General features: G+C 42.9%; 1 protein-coding gene across 2 annotated transcripts in view; it reads right to left on the bottom strand.

The window, feature by feature from the left end:
* The window catches only part of LOC141757885 (putative E3 ubiquitin-protein ligase HERC1), a 49,446-nt gene that overhangs the window by 7,904 nt on the left and 27,713 nt on the right, over positions 1–13,829 (bottom strand). Inside the window, exons 41-60 of one of the 2 annotated variants that reach the window (XM_074618793.1) lie at positions 12,833–13,046; positions 10,855–11,024; positions 10,124–10,207; positions 8,592–8,778; positions 8,360–8,487; positions 7,748–7,971; positions 7,238–7,497; positions 7,028–7,080; positions 6,722–6,919; positions 5,717–5,882; positions 5,373–5,622; positions 4,593–4,824; positions 4,228–4,505; positions 3,610–3,737; positions 3,053–3,180; positions 2,631–2,858; positions 1,352–1,479; positions 1,028–1,227; positions 770–884; positions 482–610 (exon numbers count right to left, since the gene is read on the bottom strand). In XM_074618793.1, coding sequence (XP_074474894.1) covers positions 482–610; positions 770–884; positions 1,028–1,227; positions 1,352–1,479; positions 2,631–2,858; positions 3,053–3,180; positions 3,610–3,737; positions 4,228–4,505; positions 4,593–4,824; positions 5,373–5,622; positions 5,717–5,882; positions 6,722–6,919; positions 7,028–7,080; positions 7,238–7,497; positions 7,748–7,971; positions 8,360–8,487; positions 8,592–8,778; positions 10,124–10,207; positions 10,855–11,024; positions 12,833–13,046 — 3,500 coding nt within the window. Of the gene's footprint in view, positions 1–481; positions 614–769; positions 885–1,027; positions 1,228–1,351; positions 1,480–2,630; positions 2,859–3,052; positions 3,181–3,609; positions 3,738–4,227; positions 4,506–4,592; positions 4,825–5,372; positions 5,623–5,716; positions 5,883–6,721; positions 6,920–7,027; positions 7,081–7,237; positions 7,498–7,747; positions 7,972–8,359; positions 8,488–8,591; positions 8,779–10,123; positions 10,208–10,854; positions 11,025–12,832; positions 13,047–13,829 lie in introns of both variants that reach the window. The other variant, XM_074618794.1, reaches the window with a different exon arrangement.

The raw sequence follows: 13,829 nt of genomic DNA, 5'->3' as shown, positions 1-13,829 counted from the left end.
GTGAGTCCACGACTTGCCGCAAGTCGACTATGTGGAAGTGGAAGTGTGCCCGCTACAACTATTGCTATGGCAACGGTACATATAAAATGTCAGACGCTCTAACCATCCTGCTACATTGATTTGAATAGGAATGCACGCTCTACTCCTATATTCTATTTCTATGGGAGTTACTCTCCCCCACAGAAACGCCTCGCTTGAAATCCCGCCTTTTCTTCCATAACGTGGTGATGTCACCAAGTAACACATTTGCATAATACCTGCCTAGCGGCTAGTTTGGCACGCCCTCAAACAAAGCTAGTTAGAGTGGAGCTGGAGCGGAGTCTGAAGAGTTGGTTCGGTTGACCAATCACAAGAGTGGGCCAGCGGACCAATCAGAGCAGACTGGGCTTTTCAAGTACATACAATACAAATACAAGTATGCACCTGAAAATAAGCATAATAGGTCCTCTTTAAGTGAGCGGTCTTTGCTCTGTTTTCTGACCTGTAAGGACCAGATGTTAAGCAGTCCCCCTATCCCTCCAGAGACCAGAGCCATTCCACTGGAGCAAAATGAAAGGGACTTCACTGCTGTGATGTGGCCATGAAGTACAAACACACTCTTTGCAATCTCCTGCTGTAAAAAGAAACAGAACTGGATGATTACATGCACTAAAAAAAAATCAGAGGCCACTGTCACAAACACCATCAGTCAAAATCAAACTAAAGGAATATAAAATCCTGATAGAACCAGGGCTGCAAAAAGGAGCTCCAACAGCAGATTCAAACTGACCTTGACTTCAGTGCTTTTATCCTGGCCCTGGGAGCTGTTCAACATGTTGGGCAAAGATACAAAAGTGCCCCCCTGTGGCAGAGTCCAGACATGCACAGAGCCATTCTGACAACCTCTACAGAAACATGGAGAGAATTAAAAGAGAAGATAATATAGATTTTCCCTAATTCTTTTCATTTCTTTGTACTGTAGCATTGTTACCAGTTTTAAGAAAGAGGCAGAACATTCAACAAAGAAGAATAAGTTCTGTAAACTCACGCAGCCACCATGAGCCTGGGATCAGGTGCTCTGCCAGCGAGCGGGCACCATTCGGCGATGTTAGCGGTGCTGGTGTGAACAAGGGAGTGGAGGGTCATCCAGGTGCCCCCAGAGCGCCCCAGTATCTTCACGACCTCGGACCTCCCCAAACAGAGCAGCAAGTGTCCTGTCGGGTCCCATTTTAGAGAACTCACACTGTCCTGTAGAGTGAAGGGTACATCTCATGTCACAATGTGCAAACAACAAAGTCACTTATGGGTGTGAAGTACATACAATTACTTGTATTTTTTTGTTGTGCTCTGGAGTGCATTTTTTCAGACAAACCTGGAAGACAGACAGCACTGCCGGCTGCTCATTCTCATAGATCTCAGTTGTGGCCAGAAGGATCTTTCCATTGGGGTAGCCCACTGCAAAAGGTTTGTCCTCACTGTGCCAGGCGACACACTGGGGAGCTAGGAGAGATCAGAGGAGAAGAACAATTTAACATTTTGAAAACATACACTTGGTTGCTTTCTAGCTGAGAGTTAGATGAGAAGATCAATACCACTCTCATGTCTGTACGCAGGGCTGCCAACTCTCACACACTGACCGTGAGACTCACCCAAATGACACTTTTCATACGCCACACGTCCATTTTCTCACGCAGAGAAAAACAAATAACTGATAACATATGATCAAGGGTATTTAAACCTGAATCGAGCTGCTGCTGACTCGGTCCAGATGGCAAAACTGAAAAAGAACAACGGGCTGATTAACACTCACTGTATGGTGTTTTATTCAACCATCATTATCAATGATGCTTGATGATGTTTCAGATGTCCATCCTGTCAGTAGCTACTTTCTCTGCACAGAGTGCTTGTCTTGATCTCTTTACCTCCACAAGTCGATGTCAATTGCTGTTCTGTGCGCACAAGAGGACACCGCGGGCTTGTGAAACCAGCGGTGCGGCCAGATCGCAGTCAAGTGCACCTTGCCAAGTGCGCCTTGTCACGTGCGCCTTGCCAAGTGTGTCGGGAGCGTGCCAAACAGTTGACCCCTGCGGTGGGTAATGTCACAGAAGGCCTACTCATAAAATGCCTTGACTTCACAGACACCGAATCTGACTCCAAACTAAATTGAAAATTTAGCAGCCCTGTCTGTACACTAGTACGCTGTTAAGCTACAGCAAGTAGGTAGTTATCTTAGCTTAGCATACTGAAAAGAGACAGACTGAAGGTAGAGGGAATCAGCTAGCCTGGCTCTGTCCAAACAAACCTAAAAGAAAAAACTCCAGGAAGTCACACTGTGTCCAACCAAGAAATAGTTCCAGCATGTAATTCCCTGTAAACCTGCAACTTGTTGTTTTTACATTTCTATTTGTGTACATATTATTAAACAAAATATCACATGTTAGTTAGTGAGTTTGGGAGGTGCTGGTAGGTTGATTTTCTTTTTACCTTGACCTCAAGACTGTATGATAAGGTAAGCTAATCATCCTCTGGCTTTAGCTTTATATTTACCATATAGACATGAGAGTGGCATCAATCTTCTCGTTTCATTCTGTGAGAGTAAGAAGCCATGATTTTAACCGTAACAGTGTGTGTGTGTGTAATGGTCTCCTCACCCTCTTTCCTGTGGCAATGGGTGAGTTCGGTGCTCTTTACATGCAGCTCTATCTGCTGCATTGTGACCTGCAGCCAGCAGAGGGAACCGTCCAGCCGTCCCACCAGCAGGCTCTCAGCTGGTCTGTTCTTACAGGCCGCCGGCTGGTCCAGAACCCACAAGCTGAAGGTCTGAGCCCAGCAGAGCGCTGTGACCCGAGACAACTGAGCCTCCACATGACAGTGAGATCCTGTGATGTAACAGAAACATTCAAATTGTTATTAGGAATATATTACAATGCTTAGTAAGTAGTTATGCCGCAACATTTCAAGTTATAATCGAAAGCAACTGAAAACGGTTTCATTACAAACCCAAGCAGGAAACCGCCTTGATACTAGCGATGGAATTAGAAAGACGCTGCACCAGTAAAGACACAAAACTTACCCCTGATGTTCATGATGTTGATGAGTTTGTTCTCTGGGGCGGCCAAAAAGTTTCCCCCTGTACTCCAGTATACAGGAGACATGTGATGACATCTACCGGCCCTCTCACTGCTCGATCTGTCCGTCTTACTGGAGAGACAGAGAGAGTCAGAGGAAGGAAAAGTTAGGAAAGCAATGTTTAAATCAAGCCTGATGTTGCCTTATACATTAAAGAATGATCCCAGTCACTTCCACACAGTGAGGCATACAGCTTATTAATTAAACACTGGTATCGGATCGGTACTCGGTATTGGCCGATACCCGAAGCCCAGCTATTGCTGTCGGTATCGGGACTGAAAAAGTCGGATCGGTGCATCCCTACTTACATTTCAAAACAGTTATTATAAGCTACAGCACAGCAGGCATGATAGCCAACAGCAATATCAAGTTTAAGTACCCAACACACATAAATGTCAGTTCGTAACGTGACCTTAAATTCACCTGTATAAATATGAATGGATATTCTTTTAAAATTAGCATGAAACTGGACAAAACACAAGTGAAACAAGCAGACAGAACCTGGTAATGCAGGAGAAGGTGGTCTGTAGCTCCACAGTGTTCTGGCTCATGCTCCACAATTGCACCACCTTGTCCTGAGAGCATGTAGCTAGCAAACTCTGGTCACTGTTCCAGGAACAGCTGGTCACCTGAACAGAACAGAAATAATGGAAATGCTTCAAATGCAAAGGATTTGATTTAAATCCCTTTTTTAAAATGGTACACCATTAAGCTCTACACCAATAAGCTCTAACTTTCATTTCACTGGAACTTAACCCCCACAGGCTATCCCGACTGACTTTAATGTCTTTCAGAGGTTCTAGTAGGTTCAGTTTTAGGGCTAGAGTGAAGATACAGATATCATATGAAACTAGAAAACCTAAGGAATCCATTGGTACGATGTCTTGCTACCACTTTCAAGACACTTTCACAATTTATTCTAAGCAATGAATTCATTAATCATGTTTATTTCTGATTTATGACAACAACTTGACACATAGTGCTGAGCAGCATCTCAGCAGGTTCCCAGCTTTTAGATGATTTACACCACTTCTATGTTACATCTACTGTTGACCTCCTATCTCCCCCTAAAGGGGGGGGGGGGAAGTTATAATGCAGATGACATTGTGAGTGCCTCACCTTGTTGTAATGTCCTTCCAGCCTCTTGAGAGGACTTTTGCGCAAGTCGCCAGCCAGGTCGCTGTATGTTTGGGGCCGATTAGGAGTGTCTCTTCCTGTGGCGGCCAAAGCCTGCACCAGCTGCTGTGCGGCCCACTGGCGGTGTTTGCTGGTCAGCCTGGCAGACAGGACGCATGCTGCCAACGCATTAGCCAGCTCCAGAGGGCCCACTCTGGCACTCAGGTGGGGTAAAGGGGAAGGAGGCAAGGACGAGGAAGACACCCCTTGGTTTCCTGTATCTAGGTCACATATGCAGAGGAGGGCTACTATGAAGAACACCATCACAAGATTTCAAACACTGTAATAAATAAACTACTTCCTCTCACCGTTGGCCTCGTGCTCTGCCTTGTCTGGGCCGTAGCAGTGAACTCCCTTCTCCGTGAGCAGGGACACCAGATTTTGTGTGACTAGGAACGTAGGGGGCGTCTGCTCACTGTAGTCCTTCTGTTGCTGGGCTCCCTGGGCTACAGCTGTTAGACTGGAGTTCAGACAACCTATCTGCTGCTGTGGGTCGCTGATGGCCCCAATGTTCACCCCTGTAGCTGCGGCCATCAGGTCCTACAGTACAGGCAGGAATAGTAAAAAGATATTTTAGAATTCCCATTCATTTGCTAACAGTTATTTTTGTTCACAATTCAATAATCCTTTAAAGCCAGGATAATTACATGTTTAAATGGGTCATAATTTCATCCTTTAAATGGAAAAAAGGCTACTAAGTATGTATGATTGTTAAAAAAAAAAAAAAATAAATACGTAGTACAGACAAAGAATTGTATTAAAAGTTCCTAAAAATAAGAGGAAAACTCATCTCTGATGCAATATTCACAGGAAATAATCTGCTCGTTTTACACAACCTTCCTGCAGTTATTGCGTTCACTATTTGGGTTAATTGTACAGTTTATCAGTTGTTCTGTACTGTTAATGTTATGCATTGAATATAATATGAAATAGCCATAAAATATGCCACTTAATCTGAGGTCGTCAGTTTACTCAATGATAGAAAAGGAGTCACGCAAGGAAAAAGTTTGGGAACCACTGTTTTAGATCTCCCATCCATAGTGTTTATACTGTATTTATGATTAGTGGATTAACTGAAGACAGCTGACCTGAGTGCATATCTCCACTAGCTGCCTGTAAGCAGCAGGGCTGTGGGACACCACGCTGCCGATGGCTGAGGTAAGAAAGCTGAGGCAGGAGGAGTTGTTGCGCTCCGTCGCCGGCCCCTTCACACCTGCCTGTCTGTCCACACAGGTGTGAGCCCTGCCCCCTGCTGCTAGTGTCATTAAACGAACCAGGATACGGATATCTGCCAGACCCAAGGACTCCAGTCCGTTAGAGTGGCTGCACACTGATGCACTGGAGAGGAAGATAAAGGAAGACTCTTGAAACCACATTGAATTGTTGGAAACAATATATCTCATAAAGGCTATTATATTCTGGTCAAACGTACCTGGAGGCGGTCTGAGACAGAGCTCTCATCACCATGCTGTAAGCCAGCAGAATCTGGGCTGTGGAGGTGACTCTTCTTAAAGCTTTTAGTCTATCATGAGAGTCCCTCAGTGATACCGCCTGCTGCCCGAGGCTCAGAGAGGTCTTCTGCTCAACGAGGGCAGTCCCTGGTGAGCAAAAACACATTTCAAAAGGCACTCTATTGGAGTAAATCATTGGACAAATCCCGGATACATCTGGCTAAACTCATTTTTACACACCATCTTGTGTGGGCATGCAAAAAAAAAAAAACACTGGGACAACTGGGAGTACTTTGCTATGTGCATCAGATGCCCGGGCAGCTCTGATAAATAAGTGATGAGTCACTATGCAGCAGCAAGTTTGACTGAGGTTGGATTCTCCTGCTGCCAACAAGCACAGAGGGGTTGTGGGTGGGTGTTACAACAAGTGGGCTAAATCTTTGAGCAGAGAGAAAGTTACAGAGACATGAACAAGAGGACAGTTAGCTACGGAGTAACTGCTCCATATATGGCCAGCAATTTCAGATTCAGAGGCGTGTGGATAACAGAATCTTAATTGTGGTTGGATTAGTGTCAGACTGTCCTTGACTCAGGGTAGACCTGCAGAAAAAATTACTGAAAATCATGCAGAGGCAATGCCGACTGATGCAAAGATGCGGATTTTGTGTTGCAGAAAGCTATTTTTTCCCCACATTGCTCATTCCAATCTTTATATTTTCTCCCGTCCACGTCAATATAACGTTGATTTTCACCATGAACGTGGATTTAACATGTTTTCTCATATCTAAGAAATGTCATTACAGTCTATTTCAGTAACAGAATACTGATTCATATTTGATCAGCGCTGTCTAGTTTGACCGTTTGATCGGAGTTAAAACAAACACTTTTCTGAATGAAATATTTTGAGACACTTTTGAACTCAAAGTGACTAAAATGCATCAAGCAAATGACAGGACTTTGGTCTTTCTATAAAAAAAACATAATACCTTTAGGAGCTGCTGCTCTTGCAGGGTCAGCTGAGCTGTAAACCAGGGCTCCGAGGGGATCTGGCTCAGAGAAGGCAATGGGGTCTGGCACCAGCTTCTTTTCAGTCAGACCCAGAGGTCTCAGCAGAAGCCCAAAGTCCTCCAGTCCTGTCAGCTTGTCTGTGTCACACTCATCTTGGTGGCTCATTTCCCAATCATCTGAGCAAACACAAGCACTATTCATAAATAAAATAATTTGAACACAATTTTAAAGATCAAATTGTTCTGTACAACTTCTCATTTCAGAGTGAACGTAACCTTTCCTACCATCAGAAGTGCTGTCCAACTGGCCAATCAAATCAGATGTCAGGCCTTTAATCCTGAAGCAAAAGGAAGACAACGATGATAAATAACAGGCTACATAACCAGTTTACTTTAATCTGAATAAAAGCATGAAACAGTCTAAAGGCATCATTAATGGTTGCTATGTGTATTGTGTTGCATGCATCTCTCATTTCCCTGTGTTATGTACTATACCTTTCATATTTAGAAGTTGGGTCGCTGAGGTTTGCAGCCAGATACTTTTCCCTGCAGGAGCTGCAGAGGAGGTAGAAGGGGAAGTTGGAGCCACACTCCCCTTTGAACCAGACGTCCACGTAGGCCCCGGTGCTGTCGTAACCCTTACGCGCAGCACTCTGACCGCAACCTGGGTGACGCCGCTTTATGTGATTGTTAAACTGCAGGGTAAGGGTGTTGCACAGCTCACACTTCACCATCTGACTGTGTTCCTCTCCGGCCTAAAAAAAAAAGGGTGATACGATGGGATTGTGATATTTTTAGTAATAAGGACAATGAGAGAATAGAACAGCCTGACAATTATGCACTGCCTTTATGTTTCAAACAGATAATGAAACAAAAAGAAATCATCATGTGAACAATGTTTGTTGTTTTGATTTTGGAATTATGACTTGCATATTCAAAGTAATCACAAATTGTATATTTTTGTTTTGTTTAGCGCAGCCTTGGTGATGACAGTGTGTGTGTCACCTCTACTATCTGGAGCGTGTCCCTCTCCAAGCTGAAGAATGAAGGGGTGAGCAGGTCCTCATACGTTTCTTCATGGTATGGGTCATCCATGTAGCCCAACTCGGACTCCTCAGAAGAGTAGGGATGAAACTCCACCTGCTCCGGCCAATCGCTGACCGACGTGTGCTGTTGGTACAGCTGCGGGAGGGGGTTGGGTGATGGCAAGTCTGAAAAGATGGTGTTTGCTTCAAATTGAAGTGAACAGTAAAAATGCATAGTAAGACTGTTATTGTGAGACACAGCACAGGTTGATCACAATATTTCAATCAGGTAATTGAAGCTCGAAAACAGCATGTAGACATTTGTAAAGGGGAGACTCCTGGGTACCCATAGAACTCATTTTCATTCACATGTCTTGAGGTCAGAAGTCAAGGGACCCCTTTGAAAATGGCCATGACAGTTTTTCCTCACCAAAATTTAACAACTTAATAAATACTAAAAAATCTTCTTCACTGTTTTAGCGTACTAAATAGCATGTTAGTATGGAATTTCGGATGCAACCAATGTCTGCTCTTAAAACACATGAGCTTTGATGTGCACATTTAATTTCTGTTACAAAGCTGTGACTCTGACCTGCCCTTCGAAAAGAGGTCCTCTGACTCGGGCCAGAGCGTCGCCGCCGTGCTGGAGGAGGTCTGTTCCTAGTGAGGTGGACATCCAAGAAGTTCTCCCTCTCTATCCAGTCGAGCCCAGGCAACAGACTATAAACAAAACAACATACAGTCCATCATTCTACTGGTTATTAATAATACCATAATGCTCGTACCAAGTTAAAAAATGTCAACATGTTCCTCAGATCCCTGACCTTTCATTGGCTTGACTGGTGGGGCGCTCGGGACATTGTACCGTCTCTGGCCCATCTGGCGACGGGGTGTCAGGAGCACCCTCCGGTCTAGCTGACTCAACTGCCTGCTGCTCCTCCGTCAGGGGGTGCTCTAGCATCCAGCTGGCCAACACCTCGATGGTTTGAGAGTCCAAGTCACCTGCTACATCTGGGAGGGACCACAGGGAAGTTGAACTGTCAGAGTTCAAAAAGAAAAGATGGATCACAGAGTGTTGCATTTCTAATTCGTGTTGGACATCACCACCAGATGATCACGCGTCTTTGTGCTGTTTGAGGTCAGACCAGCACATCTGCTCTGACTATACAGAGTGTGTCACAAGGGTTAAGGTGTGAAATGATAAGTGAGGGGAGGTCTAAAGTTTGTGATTAAAGCAGGCCCAATCCCAATGTCCCCCCTAACACCTTAAACCCTGAACCCCCAGGGACTTGACTGACGTCACCTGGCAAATGGTTGAATGTGAGAGGCTGCAAGGGCTTGAAATGGTAGAAATATGAATGGGACAGCACTTTGCGGCGACATATCACGTTATTGTTTTTATTTTACTTCCTATTTGACCGTCTTCAAGCTCTTGCCTTATGAGAATAGAGGTAACTGTCAAAAAAAAACATTGAATTGTTTTTGTCTAACTTAAATCCTTAATGTTTCTGTGCAAATTTCAATATGCCTGGCTGAACACCTGTGTGCTGTCCTCTTTGTTTTTGTTTTTTTATGCATCCTGGCTTCCCCTGGTAACCGTGGTAACCCTGTTTTAACGTCACAACGCTATGAATTGTGGGTAATTCTCTCAGGCAAAGTATACAGATATGCAGACTTACGGAAAGTGTTCATAAAGGGCTCAAAATGTCTGTGAGAGAGACGTAAAGGACTTGATGATCTGACAGTGGAACAGCCCTAAACCCTCACAGACTTTGTGGGAACGCAAAAGTCTGTGAGTCTGTGAGTGTGGACATTGGGATTGGGCCAATAACACGTATACTGATAGGTGCCGTGCGTGAGCAAAGAATCAGAATTTGTTCACCTTTCCAATGTGGTGAAATTGTGGTCTTAGAAGCCGATATATTCTGTGAGCGACATTTTAGTGAAAATCGGTTTTGCATTTGTTCCTTTTTCCCATGAGAAGTGAGTCAAATCTAACAACTAATCAACAAATAACATTGCATTGGAGGTACAGACAGTTTGAGGCAGAAAAACATGCTTTTTGAACACCCTATTAATCATAATATATATACAGTATATATCAAATACATGACAATTGTAACAACAAAATAACAACAAGAAAGCCTCAATTTATTTCCACCATGAGTGACAGCATCATTTTGATCCTTAAACTAATACTTTAAGAGTCTTCTATCTAAGAAATATGATGCTGTTTTCCATTCAAAAACTATACTTCTTAAAAGGCTGCAGCACACAGTGAAGGACATTATGTTTAAAAATAGAAAGCACATGAAGCAAAACATTGAGTGATATCAGACACTCCACAAAGCAGTACCTGCTGCCTCCACGGCCCAGTAGATATGTCTCATAGAGAATCCCATTTCTAGCAACCGACTGGTGACAAACATTTGTGTCCGTTCTGGTGGTTGAGGAGAAAAGGAAAAGTACACAAAAAACAGAAAACAAAAACAAAGCCCACGGCTCCATGAAATGTTCATTAATACGCGTAGACTGTAGTGAAATTTGTCAGAATAATATATTATTTTCACATTTTGCTCTATTTTCCCTTCTTTAGTAGTTTACACACTACAAAAAGCACAAAAAAATAACACCAACATAACTGATGATGAACAAAAATGGTGCCATTCAAGCATGTGAGGGCACAAACTGTGTCATGCGTGCATTTGATAGTTTAAATATCTTATCACTGTCCTATAGCAAAGCAAAACACATGCTGTTTTGAGACAAATAGCTGAACATATAAGACCATGCAAGAGACAGACAGTTCCCACAGAGTAATCATAAATCTACTCCTTTTACAACAACTTCATTTTCACATTATATTAGTAGCGTGTTTGATTATGAAGCCAGCATGGGGAAAAGGTTTGTTTAGAAATGAACTGACCTGCAGGACTGCAACGCTTAGCAGAGCTACTCTTTTTTAACAGTGTGTCATTTGTCACTAATTTTAAATTAGGAGAGACATTTAAATTAGACGCTTTTCTTGTCTACGTATTGATGTCCCGACAGCTTTTCCCCCATTAAGGCCTCTGCGCTTGTTCTTACCCAGGCTGCTTCTGGCCTGCGTGCTGCAGGGACCTGGTTCCATGAAGCTAGTCTGCTGCTCTGTGAAGGCGTCACAAGAAGCAGAGCTGGCCAGGCTGAAGCAAGGGTGCAGCGCGGGGGGAGCGCTAACCAGGCCGGTAAGCGTGGGGAACCGAGTTAAGACCATGTGCCTGGAGGGAGTGAAGATACAGCATAGACAGTAATAACACAGTGCAAGTGGTGCTATATAATACTGCCAGTGTTCAGTCCTGTATAAACATTTGAAATGTAACATATCTGAAGGAATAAGGTGAGTTTTATTTAACCTGATTTAACACTCCAACTGGAGATGTCTAAAAACCACAATAAACCAAGCATGTATCCTTATATGCAGGGTCTGAAATTAGCACTGGTGAAATCATCAATCGGTGCTCCTAGTTGTCTGATTCCTTGGCATCTCATGCCTGTGTGACGATCGATTCCTTTTATTGATGCTTTCCGACAGTCGCGCGTGCACAATGACACATACGCTTGCTGTATCATGTTTCAGTTTGTATGGGACCAGAGCCACAGCTGAGAGAAAAAACAAATGCTCTCAAAAGCATGGCACTACTACTACTAAACATCTAACGTTATTATGATGTGTTCAAATGTAATCTCGTAAAATTTAGTTTTTGGCGAGAAACTTGAATTAATCCAGTTGTTTGTAGGAGATGTTTTCACAGCAGTATAAAATAGATAATAGAGGGGGAACTATGATACATAATTAAACCACTGATGCCAAGATTTTTTTAATCAAGGCAAATATTTAAATAAGAATAAAATCATTTATTTCCTAATAATTTGAATTGTGTTTTATGCAAACAACCACTATATATGACAATAACAAAGTACAGTACAGTACAGTACTGTGTACAGTACTGTGTACAGTACCCTCCCACCCCTGATAGGGCTCCCCCAAAAGCTACGGTGTAATTTGAACTCTGTAATTTACCATGTATATAATGTTTTTTTGTGTAAAATCTAACATTAAATGACATCAGATCTAAAATGTTATTGCTTCATTAAGTGTATAGATTTCAAAAGTGGCAGATCAAATTTCCGAGTGGCAGACAAAAAAAAAGACTTACCTGCCACAGTGGCAGGAAGTGAAAAAAGTTCATTTCAGACCCTGCTTATATGTCAGTAATTTCAAGAGGACCTATTATGCTTTGTGCTTTTTCCCTGTCCTTTAGTGTGTTATATTGTTTTTTTTGTGCATGTAAATGTCTGCAAAGTTACAAAGCCCAAAGTCCACGCCAAAGGGTGTTACCTTAGAAATAAAATGGGAGCAGAAGGGTCATTGAACTGTTTGCTGTGGTAATTTGACTAGTACAAGAGTACAAGTACAAGAGAGGGTGCTGCAGCACAGCTGGTATGAGGAAAAGAAAGCGTTTTTTGAACATTAAAGCATGTAAACATGTCCTAGTAGAAACCCAAAATACAAGTATGCACCTGAAAATAAGCATAATAGGTCCTCTTTAAATGCTCAATCCCTGTTTTGGTTGGTGTGGTACAATATGTGCTTTGTACTGTGAGAGTCTTTGGCAAAGAGCTTAGTACTATTCCTGTCAAAACTCTCCTCTCTGCAGGGCTTTGATTGTATTTCCTGTTTGATTATATAGCACTGAGGCTGTTTGTTTGTTTGCCTCCTGAAAGCAGGAACAACACTGACACTGGGATCAGCTGGCTGGGTTAGGAGAAGAACAAGCAGGCAGAGCTGCAGCTGAGGTTAAAGACAGTGCAGGCAGAATCCTCACTCTCTTTGTTCATATACATCCTAACTCACCCATTCCCTGGACTTCAGAAAAGGTGGTGCTGCCAAAAGATACAGGTCTGTAGCGATCAGTGACAACATTAGAATTGAAGATATAACTCTAGTTATTGTGTTTGTGTCCATTCAACATGTTTAGTATGAATTACTCAACCTACAGTTAAATCAAATTAATGTTATACTCACTGGAGGAGGCTGATGGGAAAGAAAGGGTTGAAGTTATCAAGGCCATCCGCCTGCAGGTTTGTTGGCAGAGAGGACGCCAGGTCGGTGTTAGAGGACGAGGCAGAGGCTCTGTTTGATTGGCCGAAGATGGCAGTGCCTTCTGAACCCGCGCTGTACAGGGACACAGAGCTGGAGGACTTGGAAATGGGCTGAGAGGACGAGTGGTGGCCAGATTCTACAAGGACAAGGAGGAGAGGAAGGTCAGATCCCACCCAATACTTATTATACTAAAGGTTTTATTTTGACCCTGAATACAACAAAATAAAGCTGTTTGTTAGTCTGTCAGTCCAACTCCTTCAGGACAAGTCTGGTCACAAGTCTTCATAAGAAAATTGCATGTCAAGATGTCTTTCAGGTCTGAATATTGATTATTAGAGTTTCATTTCAACATTTCCATTTTAAAGCTGTGTTTATGGTGATTTTTACATACCGGCTAGATCTACAACGATTAGTTGATCAACAGAAAACTAATTGTCAAATTTGACAGTTTATTGTTTCAGCTTCTCCAATGTGAGAATTTGATGCTTTTGCTCATCTAAACATTATTGTAAGCTGAATATCTTTGGGTCGTCTGCTGTTGCTCAGACAAAACAAGACAGTTGAAGTTGTGACCTTTGGCTCCGGGAAATTGCGATGGGCATTTTTCATTATTTATGACGCTTTGTAGACCAAACAATTAACCCCTCTGAGACCCACAATAGACCCATTTTTGTCTTTTTTAGGAGAGACAGGGGGTCTTTAGGGGGAGCTAGCAGGTCAACAGTTGATGTCACATAGAAGTGGTGTACATCGGGATCACGGGTCTCAGGGGGTTAATCGAGAAAATCAGCAGGTTAAACAGTAATGAAAACAATTGTTAGTTGCAGCCCTATCCTTTCATTGCAAAGGCTACATGATGATTAAATATTATAATCATGCTGTGTGGCTTAACAATGCCTTCATGTCACTATCTTGTTTA

Source organism: Sebastes fasciatus, chromosome 19 (assembly GCF_043250625.1).
Source record: "Sebastes fasciatus isolate fSebFas1 chromosome 19, fSebFas1.pri, whole genome shotgun sequence".
NCBI classification, from domain to species: Eukaryota; Metazoa; Chordata; class Actinopteri; order Perciformes; family Sebastidae; genus Sebastes; species Sebastes fasciatus.
The sequence above is the reverse complement of the archived record's forward strand: the minus strand, read 5'-3'. Positions and strand labels throughout refer to the sequence as shown.